Raw genomic sequence first — 20,943 nt, 5'->3', positions numbered from 1 at the left:
TTGGTCAGATTTAGGTACCAAAAGTACTTGGTCAGGTTTAGGCACCAAATGTACTTGGTCAAATTAGGTACCAAAATTACTTGGACAGGTTTAGACACCAAAACGTACTTGGTTAGGTTTGGGCACCAAAATCACTTGGTCAGGTTTAGGCACTAAAACCAGTTGGACAGGTTGAGGAACGAAAAATAAATCTGGACATGTTTAGGCACCAAACGTATTGGACAGATTTAGGCACCAAAACCACTTGGTCAGATTTAGGCACCAAAAGTACTTGGTCAGATTTAGGTACCAAAAGTACTTGGTCAGGTTTAGGCACCAAAAGCACTTGGTCAGATTTAGGCACCACAACCACTTGGACAGGTTGAGGCACGAAAAATAAATCTGGACATGTTTAGGCACCAAATGTATTGGACAGATTTAGGCACCAAAACCACTTGGTCGGGTTTAGGCACCAAAATCACTTGGTCAGATTTAGGTACCAAAAGTACTTGGTCAGGTTTAGGCACCAAAAGTACTTGGTCAGATTTAGGTACCAAAATTACTTGGTCAGGTTTAGGCACCAAAATACATGGTCAGGTTGAGGCACGAAAAATAAATCTGGACATGTTTAGGCACCAAACGTATTGGACAGATTTAGGCACCAAAACCACTTGGTCAGATTTAGGCACCAAAAGTACTTGGTCAGGTGTAGGCACCAAATGTACTTGGTCAGGTTTAGGCACCAAATGTACTTGGACAGATTTAGGTACCAAAAGTACTTGGTCAGGTTTAGGCACCAAAAGTACTTGGTCAGATTTAGGTACCAAAAGTACTTGGTCAGGTTTAGGTACCAAAAGTACTTGGTCAGGTTTAGGCACCAAATGTACTTGGTCAGATTTAGGTACCAAATGTACTTTGTCAGATTTAGGTACCAAAAGTACTTGGTCAGGTTTAGGCACCAAATGTACTTGGTCAGATTTAGGCACCAAATGTACTTGGTCAGGTTTAGGCACCAAAACGTACTTGGTCAGGTGTAGGCACCAAAATCACTTGGTCAGGTTTAGGCACCAAATATACTTGGTCAGCTTTAGGTACCAAAAGTACTTGGTCAGGTTTAGGCACCAAAACGTACTTGGACAGATTTAGGCACCAAAACCACTTGGTCGGGTTTAGGCACCAAAATCACTTGGTCAGATTTAGGCACCAAAAGTACTTGGTCAGGTTTAGGCACCAAAAGTAATTGGTCAGGTTTAGGTACCAAAAGTACTTGGTCAGGTTTAGGCACCAAAAATAAATGGTCAGATTTAGGCACCAAAAGTAATTGGTCAGGTTTAGGTACCAAAAGTACTTGGTCAGGTTTAGGCACCAAATGTACTTGGTCAGGTTTAGGCACCAAATGTACTTGGACAGATTTAGGTACCAAAAGTACTTGGTCAGGTTTAGGCACCAAAACGTACTTGGTCAGGTGTAGGCACCAAAATCACTTGGTCAGGTTTAAGCACCAAAAGCACTTGGTCAGGTTTAGGCACCAAAACCACTTGGACAGGTTGAGGCACAAAAAATAAATCTGGACATGTTTAGGCACCAAATGTATTGGACAGATTTAGGCACCAAAACCACTTGGTCAGGTTTAGGCACCACATGTACTAGGTCAGGTTTAGGCACCAAATGTACTTGGGCAGATTTAGGCACGAAAAATACTTGGTGAGGTTTAGGCACCAAATGTACTTGGTCAAATTTAGGTACCAAAAGTACTTGGTCAGGTTTAGGCACCAAAACGTACTTGGTCAGGTGTAGGCACCAAAATCACTTGGTCAGTTTAGGCACCAAATATACTTGGTCAGATTTAGGTACCAAAAGTACTTGGTCAGGTTTAGGCACCAAAAGCACTTGGTGAGGTTTAGTCACCAAATGTACTTGGGCAGATTTAGGCACGAAAAATACTTGGACAGGTTTAGGCACCAAAACCACTTGGTGAGGTTTAGGCACCAAATGTACTTGGTCAGGTGTAGGCACCAAAATCACTTGGTCAGTTTAGGCACCAAATATACTTGGTCAGATTTAGGTACCAAAAGTACTTGGTCAGGTTTAGGCACCAAAAGCACTTGGTCAGGTTGAGGCACAAAAAACAAATCTGGACATGTTTAGGCACCAAATGTATTGGACAGATTTAGGCACCAAAACCACTTGGTCAGATTTAGGCACCAAAAGTACTTGGTCAGATTTAGGTACCAAAACCACTTGGTCAGGTTTAGGCACCAAATGTACTTGGTCAGATTTAGGCACCAAATCTACTTGATCAGATTTAGGCACCAAATGTACTTGGTTAGGTTTAGGCACCAAATGTACTTGGACAGATTTAGGCACGAAAAATACTTGGACAGGTTTAGGCACCAAAAGTACTTGGTCAGATTTAGGCACCAAAAGTACTTGGTCAGATTTAGGTACCAAAAGTACTTGGTCAGGTTTAGGCACCAAATGTACTTGGTCAAATTAGGTACCAAAATTACTTGGACAGGTTTAGACACCAAAACGTACTTGGTTAGGTTTGGGCACCAAAATCACTTGGTCAGGTTTAGGCACTAAAACCAGTTGGACAGGTTGAGGAACGAAAAATAAATCTGGACATGTTTAGGCACCAAACGTATTGGACAGATTTAGGCACCAAAACCACTTGGTCAGATTTAGGCACCAAAAGTACTTGGTCAGATTTAGGTACCAAAAGTACTTGGTCAGGTTTAGGCACCAAAAGCACTTGGTCAGATTTAGGCACCACAACCACTTGGACAGGTTGAGGCACGAAAAATAAATCTGGACATGTTTAGGCACCAAATGTATTGGACAGATTTAGGCACCAAAACCACTTGGTCGGGTTTAGGCACCAAAATCACTTGGTCAGATTTAGGTACCAAAAGTACTTGGTCAGGTTTAGGCACCAAAAGTACTTGGTCAGATTTAGGTACCAAAATTACTTGGTCAGGTTTAGGCACCAAAAATACATGGTCAGGTTGAGGCACGAAAAATAAATCTGGACATGTTTAGGCACCAAACGTATTGGACAGATTTAGGCACCAAAACCACTTGGTCAGATTTAGGCACCAAAAGTACTTGGTCAGGTGTAGGCACCAAATGTACTTGGTCAGGTTTAGGCACCAAATGTACTTGGACAGATTTAGGTACCAAAAGTACTTGGTCAGGTTTAGGCACCAAAACGTACTTGGTCAGGTGTAGGCACCAAAATCACTTGGTCAGGTTTAAGCACCAAAAGCACTTGGTCAGGTTTAGGCACCAAAACCACTTGGACAGGTTGAGGCACAAAAAATAAATCTGGACATGTTTAGGCACCAAATGTATTGGACAGATTTAGGCACCAAAACCACTTGGTCAGGTTTAGGCACCACATGTACTAGGTCAGGTTTAGGCACCAAATTTACTTGGGCAGATTTAGGCACGAAAAATACTTGGACAGGTTTAGGCACCAAAACCACTTCGTGAGGTTTAGGCACCAAATGTACTTGGTCAAATTTAGGTACCAAAAGTACTTGGTCAGGTTTAGGCACCAAAACGTACTTGGTCAGGTGTAGGCACCAAAATCACTTGGTCAGTTTAGGCACCAAATATACTTGGTCAGATTTAGGTACCAAAAGTACTTGGTCAGGTTTAGGCACCAAAACGTACTTGGTCAGGTGTAGGCACCAAAATCACTTGGTCAGGTTTAAGCACCAAAAGCACTTGGTCAGGTTTAGGCACCAAAACCACTTGGACAGGTTGAGGCACAAAAAATAAATCTGGACATGTTTAGGCACCAAATGTATTGGACAGATTTAGGCACCAAAACCACTTGGTCAGGTTTAGGCACCACATGTACTAGGTCAGGTTTAGGCACCAAATGTACTTGGGCAGATTTAGGCACGAAAAATACTTGGACAGGTTTAGGCACCAAAACCACTTGGTGAGGTTTAGGCACCAAATGTACTTGGTCAAATTTAGGTACCAAAAGTACTTGGTCAGGTTTAGGCACCAAAACGTACTTGGTCAGGTGTAGGCACCAAAATCACTTGGTCAGTTTAGGCACCAAATATACTTGGTCAGATTTAGGTACCAAAAGTACTTGGTCAGGTTTAGGCACCAAAAGCACTTGGTGAGGTTTAGTCACCAAATGTACTTGGGCAGATTTAGGCACGAAAAATACTTGGACAGGTTTAGGCACCAAAACCACTTGGTGAGGTTTAGGCACCAAATGTACTTGGTCAGGTGTAGGCACCAAAATCACTTGGTCAGTTTAGGCACCAAATATACTTGGTCAGATTTAGGTACCAAAAGTACTTGGTCAGGTTTAGGCACCAAAAGCACTTGGTCAGGTTGAGGCACAAAAAACAAATCTGGACATGTTTAGGCACCAAATGTATTGGACAGATTTAGGCACCAAAACCACTTGGTCAGATTTAGGCACCAAAAGTACTTGGTCAGATTTAGGTACCAAAACCACTTGGTCAGGTTTAGGCACCAAATGTACTTGGTCAGATTTAGGCACCAAATCTACTTGATCAGATTTAGGCACCAAATGTACTTGGTTAGGTTTAGGCACCAAATGTACTTGGACAGATTTAGGCACGAAAAATACTTGGACAGGTTTAGGCACCAAAAGTACTTGGTCAGATTTAGGCACCAAAAGTACTTGGTCAGATTTAGGTACCAAAAGTACTTGGTCAGGTTTAGGCACCAAATGTACTTGGTCAAATTAGGTACCAAAATTACTTGGACAGGTTTAGACACCAAAACGTACTTGGTTAGGTTTGGGCACCAAAATCACTTGGTCAGGTTTAGGCACTAAAACCAGTTGGACAGGTTGAGGAACGAAAAATAAATCTGGACATGTTTAGGCACCAAACGTATTGGACAGATTTAGGCACCAAAACCACTTGGTCAGATTTAGGCACCAAAAGTACTTGGTCAGATTTAGGTACCAAAAGTACTTGGTCAGGTTTAGGCACCAAAAGCACTTGGTCAGATTTAGGCACCACAACCACTTGGACAGGTTGAGGCACGAAAAATAAATCTGGACATGTTTAGGCACCAAATGTATTGGACAGATTTAGGCACCAAAACCACTTGGTCGGGTTTAGGCACCAAAATCACTTGGTCAGATTTAGGTACCAAAAGTACTTGGTCAGGTTTAGGCTCCAAAAGTACTTGGTCAGGTTTAGGCACCAAAAGTACTTGGTCAGATTTAGGTACCAAAATTACTTGGTCAGGTTTAGGCACCAAAAATACATGGTCAGGTTGAGGCACGAAAAATAAATCTGGACATGTTTAGGCACCAAACGTATTGGACAGATTTAGGCACCAAAACCACTTGGTCAGATTTAGGCACCAAAAGTACTTGGTCAGGTGTAGGCACCAAATGTACTTGGTCAGGTTTAGGCACCAAATGTACTTGGACAGATTTAGGTACCAAAAGTACTTGGTCAGGTTTAGGCACCAAAACGTACTTGGTCAGGTGTAGGCACCAAAATCACTTGGTCAGGTTTAAGCACCAAAAGCACTTGGTCAGGTTTAGGCACCAAAACCACTTGGACAGGTTGAGGCACAAAAAATAAATCTGGACATGTTTAGGCACCAAATGTATTGGACAGATTTAGGCACCAAAACCACTTGGTCAGGTTTAGGCACCACATGTACTAGGTCAGGTTTAGGCACCAAATGTACTTGGGCAGATTTAGGCACGAAAAATACTTGGACAGGTTTAGGCACCAAAACCACTTGGTGAGGTTTAGGCACCAAATGTACTTGGTCAAATTTAGGTACCAAAAGTACTTGGTCAGGTTTAGGCACCAAAACGTACTTGGTCAGGTGTAGGCACCAAAATCACTTGGTCAGTTTAGGCACCAAATATACTTGGTCAGATTTAGGTACCAAAAGTACTTGGTCAGGTTTAGGCACCAAAAGCACTTGGTCAGGTTGAGGCACAAAAAACAAATCTGGACATGTTTAGGCACCAAATGTATTGGACAGATTTAGGCACCAAAACCACTTGGTCAGATTTAGGCACCAAAAGTACTTGGTCAGATTTAGGTACCAAAAGTACTTGGTCAGGTTTAGGCACCAAATGTACTTGGTCAGATTTAGGCACCAAATCTTCTTGATCAGATTTAGGCACCAAATGTACTTGGTTAGGTTTAGGCACCAAATGTACTTGGACAGATTTAGGCACGAAAAATACTTGGACAGGTTTAGGCACCAAAAGTACTTGGTCAGATTTAGGCACCAAAAGTACTTGGTCAGATTTAGGTACCAAATGTACTTGGTCAGGTTTAGGCACCAAATGTACTTGGTCAGATTAGGTACCAAAATTACTTGGACAGGTTTAGACACCAAAACGTACTTGGTCGGGTTTAGGCACCAAAATCACTTGGTCAGGTTTAGGCACCAAAACCACTTGGACAGGTTGAGGAACGAAAAATAAATCTGGACATGTTTAGGCACCAAACGTATTGGACAGATTTAGGCACCAAAACCACTTGGTCAGATTTAGGCACCAAAAGTACTTGGTCAGATTTAGGTACCAAAAGTACTTGGTCAGGTTTAGGCACCAAAAGCACTTGGTCAGATTTAGGCACCACAACCACTTGGACAGGTTGAGGCATGAAAAATAAATCTGGACATGTTTAGGCACCAAATGTATTGGAAAGATTTAGGCACCAAAACCACTTGGTCGGGTTTAGGCACCAAAATCACTTGGTCAGATTTAGGTACCAAAAGTACTTGGTCAGGTTTAGGCTCCAAAAGTACTTGGTCAGGTTTAGGCACCAAAACGTACTTGGTCAGGTGTAGGCACCAAAATCACTTGGTCAGGTTTAAGCACCAAAAGCACTTGGTCAGATTTAGGCACCAAAACCACTTGGACAGGTTGAGGCACGAAAAATAAATCTGGACATGTTTAGGCACCAAAATCACTTGGTCAGGTTTAGGCACCAAAAGTACTTGGTCAGGTTGAGGCACCAAAAGTACTTGGTCAGGTTTAGGCACCAAATGTACTTGGTCAGATTTAGGCACCAAATGTACTTGGTAAGGTTTAGGCACCAAATGTACTTGGACAGATTTAGGCACGAAAAATACTTGGACAGATTTAGGCACCAAAACCACTTGGTCAGGTTTAGGCACCAAATGTACTTGGTCAGGTTTAGGCACCAAATGTATTTGGACAGATTTAGGCACGAAAAATACTTGGACAGGGTTAGGCACCAAAACCACTTGGTCAGGTTTAGGCACCAAATGTACTTGGTCAGATTTAGGCACCAAATGTACTTGGTCAGATTAGGTACCAAAAGTACTTGATCAGGTTTAGGCACCAAAACGTACTTGGTCAGGTTTAGGCACCAAAATCACTTGGTCAGGTTGAGGCACAAAAAATAAATCTGGACATGTTTAGGCACCAAATGTATTGGACAGATTTAGGCACCAAAACCACTTGGTCAGATTTAGGGACCAAATGTACTTGGACAGATTTAGGCACCAAATGTACTTGGTCAGATTTAGGCACCAAATCTACTTGATCAGATTTAGTCACCAAATGTACTTGGTTAGGTTTAGGCACCAAATGTACTTGGACAGATTTAGGCACGAAAAATACTTGGACAGGTTTAGGCACCAAAAGTACTTGGTCAGATTTAGGCACCAAAAGTACTTGGTCAGATTTAGGTACCAAAAGTACTTGGTCAGATTAGGTACCAAAAGTACTTGGACAGGTTTAGGCACCAAAACGTACTTGGTTAGGTTTAGGCACCAAAATCACTTGGTCATGTTTAGGCACCAAAACCAGTTGGACAGGTTGAGGAACGAAAAATAAATCTGGACATGTTTAGGCACCAAATGTACTTGGTCAGGTTTAGGCACCAAAAGTACTTGGTCAGGTTGAGGCACCAAAAGTACTTGGTCAGGTTTAGGCACCAAATGTACTTGGTCAGGTTTAGGCACCAAAAGTACTTGGTCAGGTTGAGGCACCAAAAGTACTTGTTCAGGTTTAGGCACCAAATGTACTTGGACAGATTTAGGCACGAAAAATACTTGGACAGGGTTAGGCACCAAAACCACTTGGTCAGGTTTAGGCACCAAATGTACTTGGTCAGATTTAGGCACCAAATGTACTTGGTCAGATTTAGGCACCAAATGTACTTGGACAGATTTAGGCACCAAAAGCACTTGGTCAGATTTAGGCACCAAAACCACTTGGACAGGTTGAGGCACGAAAAATAAATCTGGACATGTTTAGACACCAAATGTACTTGGTCAGATTTAGGCACCAAAAGTACTTGGTCAGGTTGAGGCACCAAAAGTACTTGGTCAGATTTAGGCACCAAATGTACTTGGTAAGGTTTAGGCACCAAATATACTTGGACAGATTTAGGCACGAAAAATACTTGGACAGGGTTAGGCACCAAAACCACTTGGTCAGGTTTAGGCACCAAATGTACTTGGTCAGATTTAGGCACCAAATGTACTTGGTCAGGTTGAGGCACCAAATGTACTTGGTCAGATTAGGTACCAAAAGTACTTGGTCAGATTTAGGCACCAAATGTACTTGGTCAGGTTGAGGCACCAAATGTACTTGGTCAGATTTAGGCACCAAATGTACTTGGTCAGATTAGGTACCAAAAGTACTTGGTCAGGTTTAGGCACCAAAACGTACTTGGTCAGGTGTAGGCACCAAAATCACTTGGTCAGATTTAGGCACCAAAAGCACTTGGACAGATTTAGGCACGAAAAATACTTGGACAGGTTTAGGCACCAAAACCACTTGGTGAGGTTTAGGCACCAAATGTACTTGGTCAAATTTAGGTACCAAAAGTACTTGGTCAGGTTTAGGCACCAAAACGTACTTGGTCAGGTGTAGGCACCAAAATCACTTGGTCAGTTTAGGCACCAAATATTCTTGGTCAGATTTAGGTACCAAAAGTACTTGGTCAGGTTGAGGCACAAAAAATAAATCTGGACATGTTTAGGCACCAAATGTATTGGACAGATTTAGGCACCAAAACCACTTGGTCAGATTTAGGCACCAAAACGTACTTGGTCAGGTTTAGGCACCAAAACGTACTTGGTCAGGTTTAGGCACCAAATGTACTTGGACAGATTTAGGCACGAAAAATACTTGGACAGGTTTAGGCACCAAAACCACTTGGTGAGGTTTAGGCACCAAATGTACTTGGTCAAATTTAGGTACCAAAAGTACTTGGTCAGGTTTAGGCACCAAAACGTACTTGGTCAGGTGTAGGCACCAAAATCACTTGGTCAGGTTTAGGCACCAAATGTACTTGGTCAGGTTTAGGCACCAAAACCACTTGGACAGGTTGAGGCACAAAAAATAAATCTGGACATGTTTAGTCACCAAATGTATTGGACAGATTTAGGCACCAAAACCACTTGGTCAGATTTAGGCACCAAAAGTACTTGGTCAGATTTAGGTACCAAAAGTACTTGGTCAGGTTTAGGCACCAAAACCACTTGGTCAGATTTAGGCACCAAAAGTACTTGGTCAGGTTTAGGCACCAAAACCACTTGGTCAGGTTTAGGCACCAAATGTACTTGGTCAGATTTAGGCACCAAAAGTACTTGGTCAGATTTAGGCACCAAAACCACTTGGTCAGGTTTAGGCACCAAAAGCACTTGGTCAGGTTTAGGCACCAAAAGTACTTGGTCAGATTTAGGCACCAAAAGTACTTGGTCAGGTTGAGGCACAAAAAATAAATCTGGACATGTTTAGGCACCAAATGTATTGGTCAGATTTAGGCACCAAAACCACTTGGTCAGATTTAGGCACCAAAACGTACTTGGTCAGGTTTAGGCACCAAAACGTACTTGGTCAGGTTTAGGCACCAAATGTACTTGGACAGATTTAGGCACGAAAAATACTTGGACAGGTTTAGGCACCAAAACCACTTGGTGAGGTTTAGGCACCAAATGTACTTGGTCAAATTTAGGTACCAAAAGTACTTGGTCAGGTTTAGGCACCAAAACGTACTTGGTCAGGTGTAGGCACCAAAATCACTTGGTCAGGTTTAGGCACCAAATGTACTTGGTCAGGTTTAGGCACCAAAACCACTTGGACAGGTTGAGGCACAAAAAATAAATCTGGACATGTTTAGTCACCAAATGTATTGGACAGATTTAGGCACCAAAACCACTTGGTCAGATTTAGGCACCAAAAGTACTTGGTCAGATTTAGGTACCAAAAGTACTTGGTCAGGTTTAGGCACCAAATGTACTTGGTCAGATTTAGGCACCAAAAGTACTTGGTCAGATTTAGGCACCAAAACCACTTGGTCAGGTTTAGGCACCAAAAGCACTTGGTCAGGTTTAGGCACCAAAAGTACTTGATCAGATTTAGGCACCAAAAGTACTTGGTCAGATTTAGGTACCAAAAGTACTTGCTCAGGTTTAGGCACCAAATGTACTTGGTCAGATTAGGTACCAAAAGTACTTGGTCAGGTTTAGGCACCAAAACGTACTTGGTTAGGTTTAGGCACCAAAATCACTTCGTCAGATTTAGGCACCAAATGTACTTGGACCGGTTTAGGCACCAAAAGTACTTGGTCAAATTTAGGCACCAAAGGTACTTGGTCAGGTTTAGGCACCAAAGGTACTTGGTCAGGTTTTGGCACCAAAAGTATTTGGTCAGATTTAGGCACCAAATGTACTTGGTCAGGTTTAGGCACCAAAAGTATTTGGTCAGATTTAGGCACCAAATGTACTTGGTCAGGTTTAGGCACCAAAACCACTTGGTCAGGTTTAGGCACCAAAACCACTTGGTCAGATTTAGGCACCAAATGTACTTGGTCAGATTTAGGCTCCCAACCCACTTAGACAGGTTTAGGCACCAAACCCACTTGGTCAGGGTTAGGCACCAAAAGTACTTGGTTTGGTTTAGGCACCAAAAGTTTTTGTTTAGGTTTAGGCACCAAAACCACTTGGACAGGTTTAGGCACCAAAAGTACTTGGTTAGGTTTAATATGGGGTTTGGGTTAGAATAAGTCTATCAAGTAATCTACAAAACGTTATTTATCTTAAAACACGTCACCACTAACTTCCTTCCGCACGGGACTCGAACCTTGGTCTTCTGAGTTAAAGTCCTTTACTTGACTTATCCATCCACCCCACCACCTCCTTACACAGACTTCTTTTGCCAGTGGAGGTCTTAATAAGCTGCTTCATAATCCACCATATTTAAACTAGTTTCACTTTGTTATTATGAGTCTGGAAACAGTCGCAGTCAGTTTATAGTCACAAACAGAAGAATCCAGAATGAATAAAAAAAGCTTTTATTGGCCTGATGGAGGAAGAAGTTTCTCAGTTCTCCACTCTGACCTCCTTCTCTCTGACCCAATAAACTCTAATTAAACACTGAAGATAATCCTGCAGTCTGATCCCAGAGGCTCTGAACTAGTTCAATGAACTCATTCAGTGTCTGGACTGACACTGCCAGAGAACCAAGATCCAAAGATTCTGGACTGTGGAGATACCTCAGAATATGACCTGACCTATCTGAAAACAGAGCTATAAGTATGAAGTACAAACAGCAGTGGGACACAGGAGACTCAGGTTTCTGGACCTGTTGGCCTTTATTGTTTCAGATCCAGATCTGGGTGAATTTATCTCCAGGTGTCAGTTCCTTTAGGATTTAATTTAATGTCCTTTTCTTAATCTTAAAATACCCACTTGAAATACAACTGTTTGCTCTATATGCTCCTCCTGTGGTCAGTGTGGGTCAGGAGGTGCAGAGGGCCAGCGTCATCAGTAACCTGCCGAGCCTCGTCCGCCAGAATCCAGCTGAGACGTTTCGTCGGGTCGTACCGAAGGTCCGGGTAGGTACACTGTAACGTCAGTCAGACTGTATGTCGGTCACAGGTGGGAGGTATGTGGACGGTCACTCTGGGCAATAACAGGTGTGTTGTACAAGTCTGTCTCAGTTAACCAGCCCTGTCGGTCTCATTCAGGAGGTCCTGAATGGAACCGGAGCAGAAATCCAGCTGGCAGCAGCAGCGTCATTTTTAACCATCCTGCAGGACGACATCATCCTGATCCACACCCACACCTACTCCATCCTGAAGACAGTCCTGCTGCACCTGAACCACCGAGACCCAGGTAACAACCCCTGAACCACAACACACAGTACAGCTGAACCACCGAGACCCAAGTATCAACCCCTGAACCACGACACACAGTACAGCTGAACCACCGAGACCCAAGTATCAACCCCTAAACCACAACACACATTACAGCTGAACCACCGAGACCCAAGTAGAAACCCCTGAACCACGACACACATTACAGCTGAACCACAGAGACAACAGAGGTAACGTTGATGTTGATTTTGCCGTTGTTTGACAGTGGTGAGCAACGCGTGGTTGGAGACCCTGCTGTCGGCCATCAACGCTCTACCCAAGGAGACCATCAAACAGGAGGTACAGTGAACTGACTCAGACAAAAGTTTTGTCAGGTGAGACACCAACGATCTGATCACAATTGTTTGGTCAGAACAGAAATTTCAGAGTTGAATCTTCATCACAGGGTTAGTGTTTGTTCAGTCGACACAGACGTGACATAACTCTGGCATGAAGGGATTCTGGTGTTTAAATGTATCGTTTGAATCCCAGCTGACCTAGTCTACCTGTGTCTCTCTGTCTACCCGTCTGTCTACCTGTCTGTCTACCTGTGTCCCTCTGTCTGACTGTCTGTCTACCTGTGTCCCTGTGTCCCTCTGTCCCTGTGTCCCTGTCTACCTGTGTCCTTCTGTCCCTGTCTGTCTACCTGTGTCCCTCTGTCCCTGTCTACCTGTGTCCTTCTGTCCCTGTCTGTCTACCTGTGTCCCTCTGTCCCTGTCTACCTGTGTCCCTCTGTCTACCCGTCTGTTTACCTGTGTCCCTCTGTCCCTGTCTACCTGTGTCCCTCTGTCTACCCGCCTGTTTACCTGTGTGCCTCTGTCACTGTCTGTCTACCTGTGTGTGTCTCTGCAGGTGCTGAACCCTCTCCTGTACCAGTCTCAGCTGTCTCACTCTCTTCAGGCTCGTTTGGCCAGCTGTCGCATTTTAGGGAAAGTTGCCTGCAAGTTTGACTCTCACATGTAAGATGCACCACAGCGTGTACACACTGTAGTACTACACACCCTGTAGTACTACACACACACTCTGCTGTACTCCTACACACCCTATAGTCCTGTAGTACTACACACACACTCTGCTGTAGTACTACAGTAACATACAATACCAGAATATCGTCCACTAATGATTTGATGAATAAAGTTACTCAGCAGTGTTTCTGGTCCACCTGCTCACCTGCTAACATGTGTTCTGTGTGTCAGAGTGAGGAAGGAGCTGCTGCCGTTGGTTCGTTCTTTATGTCAGGACGTGGAGTTTGAGGTCCGAGCCTGTATGTGCCGTCAGCTGGAGAGCATCGCCAGAGCGACAGGGTAAACGTCTTCACACACTGAATGAAGTCAAACACAAATCAAACGTGGTGCAGCGCTCACACGGCGTGTCTCCGGTCCCTCCTTCAGGATGGACGACGCCAGGTCGGAGCTGCTTCCTGAACTGGTGGAGCTCACCGATGATGAGGAGAGCAGCGTCCGCCTCGCCGCCTTGGACACCCTGATCAACCTGATGGAGCTGATGGACAGCGGTGAGTAATCCTGCAGAGCGTTGGTGAATTAAAGGTTCCCTCGGACTGTGAACTTGTAAAGCCCCCCCTCCTCTCTCAGACGACAGGCTCCATGTGGTGGTTCCCCTGGTGATGTCGGTGTGCGAGGCGTCGTCACAGGCGGACGAAGCGGTCGTGGCGTCTTTGTCCTTTCAGTATGGGAAACTCTGCAGCGGACTGGCAGGTGAGAATCAATACTGTCCACAGTGCTAAGGGAGATATTCAGCCTGTTAACAAGGAACTGCAAAGTGCTGGAGACCTGGACACCGGAGGTGAAGGAGGGTCGGTTTGGTTACCCAGAGGACTCCTTCAACTGTAGACCGGAATCAGGAGGCCAGAAGGACTGCAGCTTCAGCTGTCATGGAAGAAAATAAGAAAGGAATTCTGACAAACCATCAGATGACTCAGGGACGCAGGGTTTAATTCAGACTACCATCACCAGGGAGGAGAACTGATGACCTGGACTGAAATGTCCCCCAAAGAGGAGGCAGAGTTGGAAGACTTGGGGAGTCTGAGGTCACTGAGGTAGTTCAAACGGTCTGCAGTGGGGTGGATGATATTCACTCTGACATTGTTGGCCTGTCTTAGTTGACAGGCCTCCTGAGGGTCACATGGAGGAAGGGAACAGTACCTGTGGACTGGCAGAACAGGGTTCTGGACCAAAAGGTGGACACACTATATTCATGTAAGGATCATGGGAGTTTTTCCATCCAGTCCCATGTATGTGGACTTTATGAGGAGAGGTACTGTGGTAATGTACCAGGGGTACCAGGGCCAGTACTAAGAGTCAATCAGTCCTACTGCATAGGTGTCCTCAGCAGGATGTCAGACATGTTCTCAGTGGGTGTTGGACTCGGTCCAGGTACTGGGTCGGTCCAGGTCAGGATAGAGTCTGAAGGTGCAGTCCATGTGTCTCAGTCTTTCTGTCTCGATGGGCTCATGTGTTTCAGACTCTCTGTCGGAGGAGCAGCGGGACCGGTTGGTGCAGAGGTTTAAGATGTTCTGTGTCGCTGGTCTGCAGTCTGAAGGGAACCAGACCGACGGCAACGAGTCCACGCTGATCCGCTGCAACTGCTGCTACAACCTGCCGGTACACAGAATCCCAAACTCAGCAGAGTTTCAAGGTTCACTTCTCCAGATGGTCGATGTCACTTCCTGTTTTCTCTCTCCAGGCCATGGTGGTGTTTACTGACTCAGCTCACTTCCTGTCAGAGCTCTACCCGTCTTTCTCCAGTCTCTGTTGTGACCCAGAGGTCAGCGTTCGACGGAGTGCTGCCGCCAGTTTCCACCAGGTCAGATCACAGCCGCACACGAACATCCTGATTCTCTGCTCTGAGAGACTCGGGTAGAGTTTGTCCTGAGGGTGGCACTAGAGGAAAGGTCATGGGGATATCTCACCAAGTCTTGGCCGGTCCATCCTTAGGTTCTGCTCGTGCTGGGGAATTTTGAAATAAGTCATTGAATTTTAAACTTTGCAGAATGAAACAGAGCTTCACAGCTCCCTTTAAAATCTGTCTCCTCTGATGTCACATGATTGGCCCGCCTCTTCCTGTCAGGTGGTGAAGCTGCTCGGCTCAAACGTCCAGCTGGTCCACAAAGAGCTCCTGGCTCTGCTGCAGGATGAGGCTCTGGAGGTGAGAGTAGTGTTTTGCTGATATTTCCTCGCACACGTGAAGGAACACTCAGACTGCTAACCTCACCTTAGACGCGTAGATCACCAAACATTCAGGATGTTCTTCAGAACATGTAGCCTTTTATTTCAGCCGTTATTGTGCGAGAAAGCATCTTCATCGGGAGGAGACGTGAATGTGTTGTGTGGTAGTTTTCCACACTGAAGTTTCTCTTCTTGTTGTTGAGGTGCTGGATGCTCTGATGAATCACCTGGAAGAAACTCTGGAGGTGGTTCTTTCCAGAGGAGAGAACCTGGCGCTGGACAACAAGGTGGGGAACAGACCTCCAACACCGAAACTAGTTCTGGCTTTAACCTGGGTTCATTATACTCCTCATGTACCTCCCTCAAACTTTGTTCTTCCTCCCTCTCTGACCTTGGTGCTGTTGTCTCTCCTATGGTTCTTCTTCAGTTCCCGGAGCTGCTGTCGGCTCTGCTGCTAGCGGAGCAGAAGGTCGGATGTTCTCTGCGTTGGCGGCTGCATGAGAAGCTTCTGCAGCGTTACAGCTGCCTGGCTAGACTGCTGCCTGGAGAACTGCTGCACCAGAGCTTCTCCCAACGCATCTTCATCATCCTCACCACCAACGTCAGCGCCTCAAGACACGCCACGATACGACAGGTAAAGCAGGTGAGCACACAGGTAACCTCTCTGGTTGTTGTTGCAGAAGGTGTTGCCAGTTCAGAAGGAGGCGGCCCGGACGTTCTGCACATTCCTCCGTTACAACCGCAAACAGGAGCAGCGTCAGGAGATGATGGAGCGACTGATCCAAGGTCAGAATACTGTGGTCCTTCAGTCTCAGGTCCTCAGTGTACTTTAACATCTTCCTGTCTAAGCTAAGGGACTGCGTCTCATGTTTCTGGTCTTCAGATCTGGCTCAGGGGCGGAGCTACTGGAACCGCCTGAGGTTCCTGGATGTTTGTGAAATGGCCACTGAGATTTTCTCCAGAAAGTACTTCAACAAACACTTCCTGATCTCTGCGCTGGAGCTGGTCCACGATCCTGTCGCCAACGTCAGGTAGCTCCAACAGTCTTCTGTCCGCTAGCTAATCTGTGTCTCCGCCATCAGCTGTAACACACCCGCCTGCGTCCTCACCTGTCCCACAGGTACAAGCTGTGCCAGCTGTTGCCCAGACTGCGATCGTTGCTCCGCCTGCCGGCTGACAAACAGCTGTTGCAGCAGCTCGAGTTCTGCGTCCAGAAACTCCTCTGCAGAGAGAAAGACAAAGACGTGGTGGCCACCATCCGCAAGGTAACAGCTTCTCTACCTGAGACCAGTCCAGACCCTGATACCGAGCTCTACGATCAATCTAGTCTACAGGGACCAGACCCACTCTGAGGTGGTCTAGTGGTGCTTTCACACCTGTAGCTTAGTTCATGTGACTCAAAGAGGAGTAAACATGACGACATACAGACAGAAGCAGGTGTTATACTTTCCATGTCCTCTAGTACGCGAGGGACCGCTAGGGTCCCTGTGACGAAAGACAGAAAACACTGTTTAGGCAGTCTGGGTCCGCTTGTTTGGTTGATTGACTTCATATCAGCCTAAACAGACCGGACTAACCGTGCAAACGAACTAGGTACCATTTTAACAGAAGCAAACTGGTTAGGTTTAAAGGCACCGTAAGATGAATCTAGTCTAGAGACTAGTCCAGGTCTAACTCCTAAAATCCACTGACTCCAGCTACAGTGCGTTACGGCTGCGCCGCTGGAGCCATTCGCAGCCATTATAGACCGTGTTTGTGAGTCCACCAGACTCTGCGCTCTGCAGAGAACAGGTAGCAGGTCTATTTTTGACACAAGTGGGTCAAGCAGCACAGAGCAGATGGACCCAGGCAGGAAGTCAGACACAGAACAGCAGAGAGAATCCGGTCAATTTTCAAAATAAAACACCCCGTGGAGACTCCCGATTGTTAAACAACAATAACCGGGGTTAAAACAGAAACATTTAACTACGTCGCCGACTTAATCACAGTAGAAGCACAAAATGCAAACGCTGATTACCAAATCAACAAAATCTAAACGCTCTGATTCTGAAACGCTCCCTGTGGGAAATGCAGCCTGAAGCTGACAGAACGAAACGGGGGTCACACAGAGCCGTGAAGAAGGTAGCAGCAGCACAAAAAGGACTAATTAACAACGAGTCAGTAACGTGGGGCGGGCTGCACGCTGCGCTGCTGAAACGCTTCTGAGACGCTTCCAGTGGTCTTTGACGCCGAGCTATGGACGCATCGAAACCGTGGCGCAGCCGGAGCGGGAGTCAGTGGATTCCTGGTGTAAGATGAATCTAGTCTACTGAGACCAGTGGGTCTGGACTGGTCTCTGTAGGTCTGTGAGAACAATCATCAGTGAAGGATTAACTGTGTCCATGATGTCTTTCAGACAGTGTTGGAACTGGACAAGCTGGACCTCACGGAGCCTGTAAGTAGCTTGTTTTTATGAAGGACTGGACTGTAGAATAAATCCCAGCAGGGTCTTGTTTAAGTCCTGTAACCTCTTTGCGTCTTTGCAGTTTCACAAGAGGCAGGAGAGGGATTTACTGGACCAGAAGAAGGAGAAGGAGGAGACCCTGCTGCTGGACATGGTGAGTCTGAACCGAACAGATCTTCTCAGTCACTTTGAGTTTGGTTGTAATGACGTCTCCTCTGTGGTCAGGAGCAGCTGGAGCGCCAGCAGAGCGATGGGAAACTCAACTCTGAAAAACACTCGGAGAGAAAACGTGAGCAGAAGGAAACTGATTCAGATGGGAGGGGGCTGCTTCTGCTTGTGGTCTAGTCTTTAAACTATCTTTCTTTGACAGGAAGAGACAGTAAGACAAGTCTGTCTGCTACCAAATCCATGTCCGTGTCTTCGTCTGGAGCCGGCTTGTCCTCCGGTAAGACAGAAATACAGAAAACTGTTTGAGCTTTGTCCCTGAGAAGATATGAACTGAAGTCAGACTTCTGATTTTTAGTTTTGTTGGAGGCCTTTTCAGTGCACGTTTCATTAAAGTGGCTATAATCAATATTTTAGCCAGAACAATATGAAGTGGGCCGGAGTCTCTGGTAGAGAATCATCAGCTGGATCTTTACAGAGACTCTCAGCTAGTGGGAATAGAGACACTCAATATGTTATAACATAAAGCAGTTTGATCTGAAGTAGTGACAATATTAGTGGACTCAGCACCTGGGGGAATCTGTGATATTTCATGTGGTAGTAGGGCCTGTGAGCCACATGGTAGAGCCAGCATGTTTAGTGGGCCTGTGGGAGGGAGAAGTTTGCTGCTCGCTCCAGAGAAGCAATGGGAGTTGTTGTGTTCACATAGAACAGGAACAGGACCAGGAGCTAACAAAGCTTTAAAGCTTGTAGAAACACAAAATGAAATCCACTTTGTGAAGCCGGAAACCTCGGTGCGTGTGCCGGAAGACCGGGATGTCACCGGTGGTTCGGGTCATACCTGACCACAGCGATGTTTCAGGCTTAGATCTGAAGTTGAGAATCTCGTGTCCAGAACATCGAGGCGATTCAGATCATTTGTGGAACACAAACCATGATGATGATGATGATGATGATTTTTCTTCCTACAGGTAAAGAGATGAGGAAGGCTAAACTGTCTCGGAGCCGGTCCCTCAGCAGTCAGCCGACATCGTCCAAAGCTGCCAACTCAGACAGACCTCTGTGAGAACCACCAGCTTCACCTCGTCCTCTTGGCCTTCATCATCAACAAGACAAAACCAGGTTCAAGTGTTCTTTTTTCTGTTCTGTTTCAGGAAAGTGAAGGAGCTGAGTGGTACGTCTGGACCCGGGAAGTCCTCCATGTTGTCGAGCAAAGGTAGCGCCTCCTTTCACCCACCTGCACGTGACAGTGTCTAAATTCAGGTAGACTTTTCCAGAACCGCAAGACTTTCATTTAACATTCCTCATGTTTTACAGACGATTCCATGAGGACAGCCCACTTCACTATGGCAACCCAGTCCAACTCCTCCATGCCGGTCCTGATTCGTAGCAACACCACCAGCGTCCTGGACAGGGCCAGTACTCTGGACCACAGAAGCAGTACGATGGACCACAGAATCAGCACGCTCGACCAGAGAGATTCTAGAACCAGTACACTGGACCACAGAACCAGCAATATGGACCACAGGAACAATATGATGGAGCAGAGAACCGGTACAATGGAACACAGAACCAGTACCATTGACCAGAGAGACCACAGAACCAGTACCTCGGACCATAGAAGCAGTACCACTGACCAGAGAGATCATAGAACCAGTACTTTGGACCATAGAACCAGTACTGTGGACCAGAGAGACCACAGGACCAGTACCTCGGACCAACGCTGTAAAACGATGGACCGGGGATGCGGGGTGAAGGACAGCCAGTCCAGAAAGCTGTCGATGTGAGTTCTTGCTGAAATGTTCTGGTCGTAGAACCCTGTGGGTTAGCGAGCCCACGTTTTTACAGTTCATACATTGTCACCCAAGCAGCCCTCAGACCAGGTCTAGGAGTGCCCCCCTAACAAGGTTTGGTCTAAGTTTACTTAACCAGTCACAGGAGTCTTCGTGAATCATGACTGCCCCCCCCGCCCCCCATTCAGCTCACTTTAATAATTTGAGACATCAGATTCATTTATTAAACTCACTCAGAAACGTTCCAAACATTGCTCTAAATTAACTTCAAAAAGCAACGAAAACCAAAAATCCATTGATGCCATGAAAGCTGCTCAGATAGGGAAATACTGAATCACAACATTTACTGAGAACTCCCCCACATTACCTGCACATGTACACTTTAGTGGCCTACAGGGCTTTAGTGGCCTACAGGGCTTTAGTGGCCTACAAGACTTTATTGGCTACAGGGCTTTAGTGGCCTACAAGACTTTATTGGCTACAGGGCTTTAGTGGCCTACAGGGCTTTAGTGGCTACGAGACTTTAGTGGCCTACAAGAATTTAGTAGCCTACAAGAATATAGTGGCCTACAGGGCTTTAGTGGCCTACAAGACTTTAGTGGCCTACAGGGCTTTAGTGGCCTACAGGGCTTTAGTGGCCTACAAGACTTTATTGGCTACAGGGCTTTAGTGGCCTACAGGGCGTTAGTGGCCTACAAGACTTTATTGGCTACAGGGCTTTAGTGGCCTACAGGGCTTTAGTGGCTACAAGACTTTAGTGGCCTACAAGAATTTAGTAGCCTACAAGAATATAGTGGCCTTCAAGGCTTTAGTGGCTACGAGACTTTAGTGGCCTACAAGAATTTAGTAGCCTACAAGAATATAGTGGCCTACAGGGCTTTAGTGGCCTACAAGGATTTAGTGGCCTACAAGAATTTAGTAGCCTACAAGAATATAGTGGCCTACAGGGCTTTAGTGGCCTACAAGAATATAGTGGCCTACAGGGCTTTAGTGGCCTACAAGAATTAAATGGCATACAGGGCTTTAGTGGCCTACAAGGCTTTATTGGCTACAGGGCTTTAGCGGCCTACAAGAATTAAATGGCATACAGGGCTTAAGTGGCCTACAAGGCTTTATTGGCTACAGGGCTTTAGTGGCCTACAGGACTTTAGTGGCCTACAAGAATTAAATGGCATACAAGAATTAAATGGCATACAAGGCTTAAGTGGCCTACAGGG

General features: G+C 45.7%; 1 protein-coding gene across 3 annotated transcripts in view; it reads left to right on the top strand.

Annotated features, from left to right (window-relative positions):
- ppp4r4 (protein phosphatase 4, regulatory subunit 4) overlaps positions 1-20,943 on the top strand; it is a 48,828-nt gene that overhangs the window by 24,311 nt on the left and 3,574 nt on the right. The window contains exons 3-24 of one of the 3 annotated variants that reach the window (XM_038727104.1): positions 11,738-11,840; positions 11,973-12,120; positions 12,367-12,440; positions 12,993-13,099; positions 13,337-13,444; positions 13,532-13,653; positions 13,733-13,855; positions 14,622-14,761; positions 14,844-14,963; positions 15,228-15,305; positions 15,529-15,612; positions 15,753-15,926; positions 16,009-16,111; positions 16,209-16,356; positions 16,446-16,590; positions 17,721-17,759; positions 17,851-17,922; positions 17,994-18,057; positions 18,139-18,213; positions 18,905-18,995; positions 19,088-19,149; positions 19,251-19,716. In XM_038727104.1, the coding sequence (XP_038583032.1) occupies positions 11,738-11,840; positions 11,973-12,120; positions 12,367-12,440; positions 12,993-13,099; positions 13,337-13,444; positions 13,532-13,653; positions 13,733-13,855; positions 14,622-14,761; positions 14,844-14,963; positions 15,228-15,305; positions 15,529-15,612; positions 15,753-15,926; positions 16,009-16,111; positions 16,209-16,356; positions 16,446-16,590; positions 17,721-17,759; positions 17,851-17,922; positions 17,994-18,057; positions 18,139-18,213; positions 18,905-18,995; positions 19,088-19,149; positions 19,251-19,716 (2,646 nt within the window). Of the gene's footprint in view, positions 1-11,737; positions 11,841-11,972; positions 12,121-12,366; positions 12,441-12,992; positions 13,100-13,336; positions 13,445-13,531; positions 13,654-13,732; positions 13,856-14,621; positions 14,762-14,843; positions 14,964-15,227; positions 15,306-15,528; positions 15,613-15,752; positions 15,927-16,005; positions 16,112-16,208; positions 16,357-16,445; positions 16,591-17,720; positions 17,760-17,850; positions 17,923-17,993; positions 18,058-18,138; positions 18,214-18,904; positions 18,996-19,087; positions 19,150-19,250; positions 19,717-20,943 lie in introns of all 3 variants that reach the window. The other 2 variants (XM_038727103.1, XM_038727105.1) reach the window with 2 other exon arrangements.

Source organism: Micropterus salmoides, unplaced genomic scaffold, assembly GCF_014851395.1.
Source record: "Micropterus salmoides isolate LMB-PRFRI ecotype aquatic unplaced genomic scaffold, ASM1485139v1 Ms_hic_scaffold_18, whole genome shotgun sequence".
Classification (NCBI taxonomy): Eukaryota; Metazoa; Chordata; class Actinopteri; order Centrarchiformes; family Centrarchidae; genus Micropterus; species Micropterus salmoides.
Note: the sequence above shows the minus strand (reverse complement) of the source record. Positions and strands in the feature narration are given on the sequence as shown.